Source organism: Chroicocephalus ridibundus, chromosome 5, assembly GCF_963924245.1.
Source record: "Chroicocephalus ridibundus chromosome 5, bChrRid1.1, whole genome shotgun sequence".
Lineage (NCBI taxonomy): Eukaryota > Metazoa > Chordata > Aves > Charadriiformes > Laridae > Chroicocephalus > Chroicocephalus ridibundus.
In genome coordinates this window covers 48,254,019-48,266,732 of record NC_086288.1, presented here as the reverse complement: position 1 = coordinate 48,266,732, position 12,714 = coordinate 48,254,019, and the positions used below count along the sequence as shown (strand labels likewise).

At 52.4% G+C, this 12,714-nt stretch overlaps 1 protein-coding gene across 1 annotated transcript; it reads right to left on the bottom strand.

Moving 5' to 3' along the window:
- Positions 1-5,493: 5,493 nt before the first annotated feature.
- Positions 5,494-8,400, bottom strand: FOXI3 (forkhead box I3). Its single transcript, XM_063336496.1, has 2 exons — positions 7,673-8,400; positions 5,494-6,405 (listed from the first exon to the last, which is right to left on the bottom strand). Exons 1-2 carry the CDS (start codon positions 8,370-8,372, stop codon positions 5,816-5,818), a joined length of 1,290 nt encoding a protein of 429 aa, XP_063192566.1. The 5' UTR covers positions 8,373-8,400; the 3' UTR covers positions 5,494-5,815.
- Positions 8,401-12,714: the final 4,314 nt, after the last annotated feature.

The window sequence follows — 12,714 nt, the reverse complement described above, 5'->3', positions numbered from 1 at the left end:
AACACTAACATGAGTGTAAACACCATTTACACACACACACGATATAATTTGGCCCCATTTGAGTATCATTCAGTTTGCTGAAGGAAGTCCAAGCTTGGTTCTTCTATGCGTTAGCTTTGACTCCCTCTGCTTTATTGGAGTTAAGGCACTAAAGCCGCGTGTTTCAGGGTCACTGTTGCTGGTGGCCCTGAAGTGGTAGGTTCTGCCAACCTCCAAACCGGCCTAGGAGGGAAATGGCACAGCTCAGCTCCGCTATTTACTTTAATCAGATATAAAATCAGCACCACTTGAAGGGTCTAAGGGCAGATTAACCATCGGTCCTGACCTGATTTGCCACTGTTTATTGCAAACGTGGACTGGCTGCACGGCGAGAGCTTTGCTTTGTCAATAGATCCCAGACACAATGGACTGCAGGAAACGGAAAATGATCCGAGGAACCCGGGCAGATGGAGAAGACGGCTTCTGCTCTCCTACGGCAGCCAATTGCCCGGATCAGCCCTACAACGTTTAATTCACAAATGTGCAATCTTTAGCTCCTTTTACGTGTCCCCGGGCAGTCTCATAGACACCACCTGAAGTATATTAGAGCCTGGCTGATTATGGGTCTGCTCCAAAGCCCTCTGAAGTCAGTGGGAGTCTTTCCCCTGACTTCACTGTGTTTGGGGCAGGCCCTGGATGAATATCCCTCAGGTTAGACAGTTTAATCATCCATTCAGCAGTACACAAAGCAGATCACATACACTTTTAGCCTGCATTGTATGGTGTTATGAAATGAGAAGATTATTTGATATGATTCAGAGATAGCTCAGGTATAAGGTAAAAAAAAAATAACACCTTTGATGTTTTACATTACACTTCAGTTATTCCTTGAGGGGCAAATTCTCGTCACCTTACCCAGGTGAATATTGCGCTCGGTAATTTGGTCAAAAACATTCCATCAACCTTCTTTTTAAAAGGCGGGGGGGGGGGAGTTCAGCTTGATGGAGATTTCTGACAAAAAGAAGCAAAGAGAAGAGGTAAATCCATGTTTTTCTTCTTCTAACAATCAGAGAAAAAAATAATTGGGAACAAAAATCAGTTTTGGAGGGATTTTCGAACAGGACAATAAAACTAGTCTTTTTTTTTTTTTGCCAAAGCCTAAGGAGAAACAATAATTTCCCAACCATTGCAGTCTCCATCTGGCACAGCTATTTCTAGCTGAGGCATCAGCCATCCATGTATCATCAGCCAGGTCTAATTCTCATCTTGCCTCTCTTGGGTCAAGCTGCAAAATGAGACTTGGGTCCTCTTATCTTATGTGCTATCAGAACGAGACCAACAGGACCGCCTCCTGTGAAGAGCAGGACAGGATTCAGGTACATCAGATTTGAAGTCAGGTGAGATCTGCGCGGCTCGTGGCTCTACCTCAAGAAGTCTGATGAAGATTTTCCATTGCTAGAAATACAGTGAGGGGAAGGCCAAAATATCTGTAGTTTCCTTGAATGCTACTACATCTTTTGAACTGTTCTTAAAGATTTCAGGGCAAAAATCAGCCTCAATCAGCCTAAAAGAGGCAATAAAACCTTCTGCGCGGGCACAACGTACCGCGGCCAACCTTCATGGACTTTTTGAGCGACAGCACAAATCAAAAGCCTCTTCCTTCAGAGGAGATGCAAACCACAGTCCATGGCCAGTGGCAGTAATTGAAGCCCTATTTCCAAAAGAGTTGGCGGGCGATGAAACCCAGTGCGGATGGCTGTGTTCTGCCTCTTGAATCCCCTCCCACCACCCCGCAATATACTCGGTGTTGCTGGGGGTGGGGGGTTTAACTTTACTGGCACAAGAGTTTCCTTTGTTGATGGGAGCTGGGTCTCCTCTAGGGGACTGGGCCGATCCAGCTGTACTGGCAAAGCCTTTGTACTGTGGAGCAGCTCAAGTGCAGACCTGCAGTGGGTGCCTGCCTGAACCTTTGCTGGCATGTCGATAAGGCCAGCGCTGAGCAAAGTTAAACGACCCCGTGCTGGAGAAGTGCCACACGTAGGAGCCAGCAAGCATCTGTGTTACTGATCCAACGCGTCTCTTGAAACGCCTTTGGACTGTACCTCTTTTCAAGCAGGGACTGCCTTTTTTGGTAGTTGTGTGTCCAAACCTCAACTGGAAGAGCCACGGTCATGGCCAGGAGAGTCGGAGGGTACAGGCAGAGGTACCAGGCAGTTGTGCTTCCAGTCATCAGCACGACCATGGTTTCACATGGAGTATGGTTTGTTGAAGTGGCATCTTTCTAGATGCTTAGGAATTATGGAGAAACCAAGCAAAGATGAGACTTCCTGTGATGCTTAGCTTTAGCATCCAGCAGTCGGGATCTGTGGGCTCCCAACTACCCGCCATGAGATCACTGCTCCCTCAAAGCCAGAAGTCATTTTACAGGGCGATTCCTACAGCTGCCAGAGCAGAGAGGGCAGAGGCCTGAAGTCTGAGCCTCTCTCCAAGGGAAGGACATTTTTCCGCTGACTTCCCTGTGAGCAGGCTATGCCCTGTGCTGCTGGGCTGTCACCTGACCCAGGCTGGGAAGAGGCTCATTGTCATGGAGAACTGCCCATCCCAAGCATGGCCTTGGCATTTAGAGGGGAGTGGGGACTCAGGGTGGGACCAGCAGGCTAATTGCCTTTTTCTTCTCCCTCCTTCAATGGGGGAATCAGTAAATCCCCAAAGCCCATGACAATAGCCCTGCTGCTTTTAAGTGCCTTTCGTTAAACTCAATCCTCTTGCCCTCCCTCTCCCAAGATTTGCTAAAAGAAGAGTCTCTTTTAATGACAAAAGGAAACCTAAAAGGCTGCCATTACCGCATTCACTTGGCTCCTCTCTGCAGACTAGGTGTCTATTTGCTGAAATCTACTCTCAAGTGTCCCTTGGGCAGGTTGCTTTATCATGAGCACACCAGCCTTTGGGGTGGTGTGCCTGCAGGAGGGGCCACAGCCCCTGGTTCCAGCTAAGGGCTCACTTTCCCTGGAGGGAGCAGGATTTGGTGTTAAAGACAGGAAAGGTGCACTGGGGACAGTCACATCTGCCAGAACCTCCCTAGAGCCCACCACCACCCCTTAGGAGCGGGGCTGGAGCACTGTGGTGGGTGAATCCTTCCCTGGCTCTGCTCTGGCAGGCTCTGGCTATACCACCACCCAACCAGTGTGGCACAAGGTCTGTTGAGCCATGGGATATTTGCTGAGGACATACTGCCAGAAGCAGACCACGCAGCAACACAAATCTGCCACCGATTCGGGATCCTCAGGAGCAAACGTTTATGGCTACTGCGTGCAGAAACATACAGCTGATGGAAGTGGCAGAGGGTAAGTCCTGAAACACATCTTCTGAGTGGAAGAACATGAGCTGGACACATGCAAGTGTCCCACATTGGCCCACTGCTTGCTAAGGTCTCACCAGAGGCTGGTGGAGCAGAGAAGGGGTACAGTGGTCACCTAGATACGTGAGTAAGCAGTTCCTGGCTTACTTAAGGAGCAGAAAAGGGGTGCAATGGTCACTTCGGTACATGAGTAAGCGGTTCCTGGCTTACCTAAGGGCTGGCTCTAAATCTTTTGAAGGTGTTGGGAATCCCTCCACTGCTTCTAGGTGAAACTCAGCTGTCCAAAACCCAAATAAAGCCATTCCTCTCCTGGTGCGATTGAACCCGAGCAGGACGAGATTGACCACCTTGTCTTTTTGCTGGTGGCAATCTGCCCGTTCCCTCCCATTATCGCTACCGCTGCATCACCTGAGACGCAATTAAAAATCAAAACACGGAGGAATTACCCCTAAAGCCAGGAAGATGGTATCTGTGCTGGGAAGGGGTGAGCGAGAGGGGGATGAGGCAGGAGTTGCCACCCGCCCACTGGTCTCCGCTATTGCACAAATGGCGGTTGGCCAGTGCTGGGGAAAGTACTTGGTCCCAATCCCAAGCACATGGAAGTCATCTGACGTTTCGTCATGGCTTCATTATATTTTGGATCGGGCCAGCGGTTTGCCTTGCATCACTACCCTGTGCGTTGTGCAGGTAGCCAGTGGAGAGGCGATGCATCGCATTGTAAAACAAATTTTGTTTTATGAATAGCCTGCAGGCACGGCCTTACATCACGGCAGATGCATATATGTTAAATAGCTGCAATTTCATGCTCCACTTCATTATTGATGCTACACTCCTCATGAAGACATTTATATTTACGCTCCACCTGCCCAGAGCGCCCAACAAGCAGCTTATGCAAACGGCAAGAATTGGGAGGAGTCGATGGTTTTGCATAATGGCTGCTGCTGGAGGATGGAGCCTCCTTTCCCAGCAGCGGGAATCAGGATACGGATTCTCGGGAGTGCCTGTCCACAGCAGCCGCTCCGCCTGCCCCGTTAGCTGACAGGTCGCGTTTCTCCACCAGCCTGACGCTTTCAGCAGGTGCAACCCCCTTTGAAAAACGGACTTGCAAAACAGTCGAGCCAAGAGTCAAGCTCAGGCTTCCTACCTCCCGCTAGCTAGCACCACGCCAGAACCAGCCCTGCTTCTTTTACTTTTGCAAGCTTTTATTTTATTTCTTTTTACTAAACCAGGCTGAAAAAGGACAGTTGTAATTCAGACTGTTGACAAAAACAAAACAAACAAACAAAAAAAGCCCAGAGTGCCCACTCTGCCCAGTGAGACTATGCGAGGCTGCAGATCAGCTCAGATGCACCTCCTTTGGGCCCAGAGCAGGTTTTTTCCATCTTACTGCGCAGATTAAATTGTTCATAAATCTTTGCACCTTTTATCCCAAACCACGTGAAAGCAAAACCTGTCTCCCACAGAGTTTTAAAATACCTCAAACATACTGAGGAACAACCAGGCAAAAAAATCTAACAATTGTTAACATTTTATTCCCAACAGCTGTTTGGCCTGAAAAGTTTCATTAATACACCAACGAACAAAAACAAAACCAACAAAAAAATTCAAAACAAATAAAACAACAAAAAAGAAGGGGAAACAAAGTAAAATAAACTTTAACAAAGTTTAAAACACGTTATAAATAAGTACAGTTCCAGAGCATAATTTACAAATATAAAACCACATAGAAACATATGTACAGAAGAGTTACATTACGTACAAATATGTATAAAAATACCCCAGTGTTTATTCTCGTGCTAAAGCTGCATGGCTAGAGTTATCTTTGGTACTAAGCTCAGGGAAGATTGTTTTACACCAACACACGGCCCTGGCTGTACAATATGCCATACACAGGAAGACCAGAGTGAACCTCTGTGGATTCTGAGGAGGTTTTGGGTGGGTTTTTACCCAGAGAACCCCCCCCACCCCGTGCATTGCATATTGCAAGATCAGGGCAGAAAGCAAGGGCTTACAGAGGCAATTGCTGGTAGAAGAGTTTTTTTAATACATTGTACAAGGCACTTCATAAGAAATCTCTTCATTTTTTTTTTCCTGTTCTCTTCTAAGACTCACTGGATGTCTACACTTTGTTCTTGCTGATATCACTTTATGGTTATAATTTTTAAACTTCTTATTCTACATTCAGGATTAGAAACCTCTGAAAACATTAATTCAGTTCGCTTTCGCCTGCAGAATTTAGATGGCAAGCCATCTAAACCACCTAACATTTTCCAGGACAGGGGAAAAAACTTTGCATCTGCCTTCTGCTGGTGTTTAAGGGTTGTCCTTAAGGTGAGAAGGTCTGTCTTCCTGGAAGAACTCCTGGGAAGTGTCCACATTGAAATGCTGTTTGCAGAAGCATATGGTCCTCGGTCCTGCCAAATACACCTGCAACTCCCATTCCCTTTGCAGCGCTTACCGGCCGATTGACCCAGCATCCTACACCTCCGTTCCATCCCGCGTGTAGATGAGGCTGTTAACCGTGAAGTTGTAGTAGTGGTTGTACTGGGCTCCCTGGCTGCTGCTGCTGGGATGGAAGGAGCTGTAGTAGGCGGGGGAAGGTCCCGCAACCCGCTGCAGCTGGTCTGGAGAAGGCACCTCCTGAGAAGAGCTGCTGGAAGGGGTGAAAGTGCCACTGCTCAGCTGTCCAGCAGAGAAGTTCCTGTGATGCAGGTCACTGCCAAGACTCCCTGTCAGCCGGCTGCCTCCGCTGCTCAGGGAGCTCATGCCGCTGAAGAAGGTGCTGAGGCAGCTGGGGGTGGATGAAATGATACCGGAGGGTGAGGAGCTTTTTGGATGGTCCCTGGCAGAAGGCGAGGGGTCCAGCTCCGGGGGTGGGCTGTTTCCACACGGTTTGCCTGCGGCTGGGATGGGTCGCTCTTCCTCAGCCTTCAGGACCCCCAGAGAGGAGGCCGCAGATGCAGTTGCGGGGGCGTTGGGCTCAGAGCGCCGCTTGCGTTTGCGACGGAAGTTCCCATTGTCAAACATCTTCTCACAGTTAGGATCTAAGGTCCAGTAGTTTCCCTTCCCTGGTGGAAAACAGGAAAAACAAGAGAGAAAGTCAAATTGTGTGACAGTGAGCCCCGCTGCAGACAGATAAGCAATATCCATGTCTTGTCCGATCGGGACAGCACCCACGCCTCTCCTACACCTGTTCCTCCTCTTGTCTGTTGTCCAGTAGAAAGATCCAAATCCTGGCTCCAGGACATCATCACACCCACCCCTCCAGTGCCCAAGCGAACCTTAAGGCCACATGAAGGAGAACCTCCCCACCACAGAGCATAAATCTCCTGGAAGATCTGCATCTCTACCTCAGGCCTGGCTGAAGGGAACGCAAAGTGGGGCTCCCCCTGCTCTGGCTGCCTCACAGCAAGCCGGGGCACTTAGTGTGAGGGGGCTGTGGTGGCTCTAGTGTCCCCACACACCTCTTGCCCATGCCCGGGCCTGACGGGAGCAGTGATCCCACAACGTCCTCCCCCCAAAGGCCCCAGACCGGCACGTCCCCTCCTTGCCGGGCCGCCTCGGCACCGTCCCGGCGCGCCCCCGCCCGCCGCCCACTGCCGGGTACCGGCTGTGCCCCGGGGCCGGGCCGGCGAGCGGCGGGCGGAGAGGGCAGGGGAGCCGTGAATCACGGCCGAAGGAGCCGGGCCTTGCACAACCGGCACTGCCGGCCCCAGCCCACCCGGCCCGCTCGGGGACGGCGTGAGGGATGAGGCCGGCGAACCTCCTGCGGGGGCCAGAGCCGGGCCCGAGGCGGGCCCGAGGGGGACGGTCTCCTCACAGCGCCTGGCTTGAGGGGACAAGGGAGACCGGTCTCCTGTCACCGCCCCGAGGGGACACGGCAGCCCTGTCCTTTCACATCGCCGGCCCTGAAGGGCCAAGGGAGACCGGTGTCCTCACTGCGACTTGCTTGAGGGGACAAGGGAGCCCGATCCCCTCATGTCACCGGCCCCGAGGGACCAAAGAAGCCCGACTGCTCATTGCGACTTGCTTGAGGGGACAAGGGAGCCCGGTCCCGTCACAACGCCCGGCTTGAGGGTACAAAGGGAGCCCGGTTCCCTGACAGCTCCGGCCCCGAGAGGACACCGGAGCCCGGTCTCCTCATGTCACCGGCGCCGAGGGGACACAGGTGCCCGGTCTCCTCACAGCGCCCGGCCTGAGGGGACACGGGACCCGCCGGACAAGGGACCCGCCGCCGCCCGCTCTCCTCGCGGGGGTGCCGGCGGCCCCGCGGGGTCTGCCCCCGCCGCATCCCCCCGCCCCAGCCCGCCCTCCCGCCCGGCGCGGCGGCCTCACCGGGGTCGTCCTCGTCGCGGGGCACCTTGCGGAAGCAGTCGTTGAGGCTGAGGTTGTGGCGGATGCTGTTCTGCCATCCCGCCTTGCTGCGCTTGTAGAAGGGGAAGTTCTCGGCCACGTACTGGTAGATGTGGCTGAGGGTGAGCTTCCTCTCGGGGGCGCTCTGGATGGCCATGGCGATCAGCGCCGAGTAGGAGTAGGGCGGCCGCACCAGCTTCAGCAGCTCCTCCTGGCTGGCCAGGCTCAGCCAGCTCAGCTCCGCGCCGCCCGCCGAGGGCGAGCCGGGGGCCGGAGGCGACCCCACCAGCTGCCCGCCCCGCGAGCAGCCGTACGAGGCCGGCGGCAGGAAGGGGGCGGCGGCGGCGGCGGCGGAGCCGGGCGGGCCCTGCAGGTAGGGCGCGGGGCTGTTCATGCCCCACAGGTAGCCGGCGTTGGCGGGCGCCCCGTAGTCCCCCAGCGCGTACCCGCCCGCCCGCTGCCCCGAGGAGGCGGCGGCGGCGGCAGCGGCGGCGGCAGCCGCGGCGGCGGCGGCGGCGGCGCCGGGCGGGTGGAGGCTGGGCTGGGGGTAGACGCTGAAGTTCTCGCTGCAGTACACCGCCATGTCGGGGGCTTCCTGGGCGCTGCGGGGCTGCGGGGGCGCGGGGGCGGCCGCCGGCGCCGAGGCTCTGGGCTGCGCCTGCTGCAACTCACCGGCGCTCATAATCCCTGGCCATGCAGGGCGGCCGGCGCTCTCCCCCCCGCCGCTCCCGTCCTCTCCCGCCGACAACGGCCCCCCCCCCCCCACCACGGCGGCCCCGGTGGCCCCAGACCAAAAAATCCCGGGGGGCTGCGGCTCGGCGCCCTTATAGGCGCTGCCGTGCGCCCGGCCTCCCCGCCCGCGGCCGGGGCTGGGCGGGCGGCGGCGGCGGGCGGGAGCAGCCAGTAGGGCGGCTCGGCGGCGGGGAGGGAGGCGGAGGGGGGCAAGGCCGAGCCCCAAAAGCGGCCATGGGGGAGGGACCTGGCGGGAGGCGCCAGGGATTTGGCAGCCGGCGGGATGCGGCAGCGCGGGGGCGGCATCCCTCAGCCTTGTCCCCCTTCACCGCTGTCCCGTCCCGTCCCCCCGCCCCGTCCTCCCCCGCCCCGGGTCCCTCCGCGCTGCCCCGCTGCTCAGGGACGATTATCCCCCATCCGCCCCCCTCCCCCGCTTTTCCCACGGACGCGATCGTCCCCGATCCCTTCGGCCCCGAAACCGGCCCCGAAATTGAGGTCTGGGGGGAGATTAGCATCGCTGCGGTTGCCCCGACGGGAACGCGAAGGCTGAAATTCGCCTAAACTCTGCTATTTATGTGTAATTTTGCCGCCTGTCTCGTAACAGCCGGGACTGAGATGGCAGTTAATTAGCTTTGGATAAGGAATTGCCCGAAATTAAACAAACAAACAAACAACATCGGCGTGGTCGCTCGTACTGCGGGAGGGAAGGGCTGGCGGCCGCGGGGCGCGATTTAATGAATAAAAGTTGATTTTCGCTTCCGTGCTTCGGCGGATCTGGAGGGAAAGAGCATCCTTTTGCACAGAAAAAGCCCTGGGTGTTCATACCCATCCCGACACCCCGGGGTTTAATAGAGCGACCAGCTCCAGCAAATCCTTCTCGTCCGGGGCAAAACACACGACCGGACCCGCACGTATAACAAGAAAATTACGGTCAATGGTGCGGGAGAACTTAGTCTTTGTCAGTCGCTTAGAAGTTGTAAATCCCCGGGTCTTAAACGGGACTGTTACTCCGTTCCTTTCTGGTAAAAATGCGTAAAAATCCCCTTTCCAGGCACAGATGCGAAGCGCTCTCCCCAAGGTTGCGAGCACCGGGTGTCTTGATTTGACATCGGGATTTTGGGGAGAGAAGAGCGTTTGGGAAAAGTCTTTGTGTTTTATGTCTTCGATAAAATAATTATAAACGCACATGTAAATAAGTGAGGCTGGGTCGGAGCAGCTTTCCCGGGCTAGCTCCAATTCCAAATTTTCGTCGCTCGTGTGATCTAAGCAGGGATGTAATAATTGGAGGATTTTCACCATTATATTTCGTTTTAAAACAAGTGGACAGAGACTTTGGGGACAGATAATCGCTTAAAAGTAAGTGTGGTGAAGAGTTATGATTTTTAGTTTCTTCCTTTACTCGTAAGGGGAGGTGTTTGGTTTTTTGGTTGTGGGGGGTTTGGGGTTGTTTTTTTTTTTTCCTGTTGTTACTTTGTTTCTTTCTGTCACTGTTGCTGATTTTGTTTTGCATCTTTCGGGGAAAGTGCTTACTGTGTGTATTTGAATGGCCAGAGCAGCAGGAGAAAATTTTACATTATGTTCTGCAAGGTGTATTTTCCCTTCTCAGCTTCCTTGCCTTTATAATTTATAACACCTCCACATCTCTTTGGAGACGGGTTGCAATGCAAAATGCTGATTTGAAGTCGGACCGGACAACAGACATCTAAAACAAGCAGTTTATGGGGAAATCACGGCTAGAAAGAGCATCTAAAGGGCAAGAAGCAGGTAGATTTTTAAAAAGCAACTTCCCTCGGTGTTTGAAGAGCTAAACCGAAAACGTTATGCTCTAAAATTACAACAAATCTGCGTTTATCCGTTTGCTCAAAAACCCCGTGCCCATTGTAGGAGGGAGAGGAGCAGTCAGTGATTTCGCCTTATCGCTCGAAATTGCGATTTTTGCTTCAGGGATTTGATGTATTTGGGCAAAGGCAGAGCCATCTAGAGGAGCAGCCCGGCTATGACGAGGTGGGGAAGGCAGTTTCCCTCAGAGGCATAGTATGCTGCCTTCGAGTTTTCTTTAGTTTATTTCTCTGCGTCCAACAAAGGAAACGGGTGAGAAAATAATGCTGAATTAGCTCTAATAAAAATGCGTGTCCTCAGAAAACTCCAGCTTGCTTTACCAAATAGTAAGGAATGTGAAACAGAAATAGCTTTAGAGAGGTTACTACATAACCGGGATGGCACGGATATGCAAACCAACACTTAATTTAAAGAGTGGAGAGAATAAAGCTTTGATGGTGTGACAGCTGTAAAAATGTTTAATTTTCTTTAATGCGTTTATCCTGCAAGTAGCGTGCAGTGTTGCCTCAAAACATCATCAGCTCTCAGTACAAACCTGTTGCTTTTCCCTTCTGCCAAGGCACGAGGAGAGCAGCATGAAGAGATCCAGCACTCTGCCTCTCTGCTTTCCAAATGCTGCTTTTTTCCAGAGAGGTATGGGAGACGTTTGCCTTTCCAAAACACACCGAGAAGCTGGCAAGCGAGGTGCCGAAATGCAAAACTGAAATCAGTTTCAAGGTAAGAGTCTGAGGCTACTGTCCGCCACTGTGCGCAGGTTCGGGGTCGGGCTTGAGCAACGCTGTGAAATTACTGTGTTATTACTGAGTTGCTGGGACATTCGTTAGTGCTGGCATTATGCGCGTGGCAGTGAGGTCTGCCCAGTAGAGGAGCTCATGGCATATGGGAGTCGGGGCTGAACCATATCCCCAGCCGTCTGCGATTCCCTGAGAATCTCTCCAGCCAGCAGCCTGGGAAAGTCTTTCAGGACTTACCGAGGAAAAGTGCTGCAGAAGAGCAAGGTCCTCCCCATACCATTTGCTTTGATGGTGTGCTTGTCCTTGTCATGCATGCGGCAAGCACTTTTCCCCCTGCTAGGAAGGCACTGTCTTTGCCTCTAAGGCCCTGCTCCTCTGAACATGTAGGTACAGGCTTAACTTTCCTGTTGTGAATCTCAGGTGTGTACAGATGAACACGAAAACCTGAAAAGGCTTCAGACCTGTGCACCCAGCCTCGCAGCAGGAACCCATACCTGCACCCACCTGCGTCTCTTTCCATTTCTCGAGGATGCTGAGGTACAGGGAACATGTTGGAGAATCAGGACATAATAACCCATGTTGGCCGCTATTGACTTTACCTGTAAGTGAGAGACCAGGATCCCTTCAATGGCTCCAAATTGCTGCAGTGAAGCAGGAAGCACAGGTTTGGTTTGTTTTGGCTGCATTTGCAATATAAGTCTCACTTTCTCCCTAAGGCTGGCAAGAGGCAAGGCAGTAACTTGATGGCCCACATATAAGAGAATTCTTCGTGTCCAGATTATATCTTTCTCCAGAGTCATCAATGAAATTGGGAATGAGTTCTTCATCCTCTGGGACAAGACAGGAGAATTACTCTTTTTTCTCTCAGTGGTTGAGGACCATGGCTCCACTCTCAAGTATATCAAGGAATTGATTAAGAAGCGCTCAAATTAAATTTAAGCTGTAGTACCACTCCCTTATTTACAGATAAGCCTATTACTCCCTAGACTGGGTGCTTTACACCTATTAATCTGCTCTAAGAAATTCTCTTTTTTTCTCTCACCCTCTGATTTGTCTTGTAAATGGTAACAGAGTGAGAATGTCTGATGGTGCGCAATAGATGTTTCACTACCATGAATTTGGGAAGGGTGTTCTGTGTACGTGTATACAGGTTGAAGTAATTTTTATCCCTTACCTAAGGACAATAATGTATATTCCTCCCTCCCTGTATCTAGTCATCTATTGGACTGAAGTTCTGGCGATCAAATTTTGCCAACTTACCTTATGATAAAATCAGTGGTTTTCAAATCTTTCTTGATTTTTCAGACCCTACAACATTTCCTGGGGAGGTGTCCTCATTCCACAATTTTTCAGGCTACCAGCAACGGGCTTGGTTTGGTTTTGTTTCTAGTTCATGGTCTCCGTGAAAGCACTGGAGGCTGCAGACCGAGGGTTAGCATTTTGGAATAGCAAATATTTTCCCAGTGCATTTATATGGTGCTGAGCATGATGCAGCCCCCGGACTCCACCACAAAGCGAGGAATAAATCATAGTTCATCGCACGCCATAGTTACTCCAGCACTTGAGGCTGTTGTGAGTGAACACCATCGCTGAAAGAAGCAGTTCTGCTCTCTCTCTGCTCCTGCATGCTTTTTCTGTCTGCTGTGCTCACACGAGTGTTTCCATGGCTGTGGACTGGGGCACTGATGCAGCTGTAAAGGAACACCCTCTCCCCAGTCC

Bases quoted from the DNA above. Each gene is read 5' to 3' on its own strand.
- FOXI3 (XM_063336496.1), bottom strand. From the start codon at position 8,372: ATGAGCGCCGGTGAGTTGCAGCAGGCGCAGCCCAGAGCCTCGGCGCCG. The intron at 6,406-7,672 runs GTGAGGCCGCCG...GTTTTCCACCAG, and splicing joins CCGCGACGAGGACGACCCCG to GGAAGGGAAACTACTGGACC.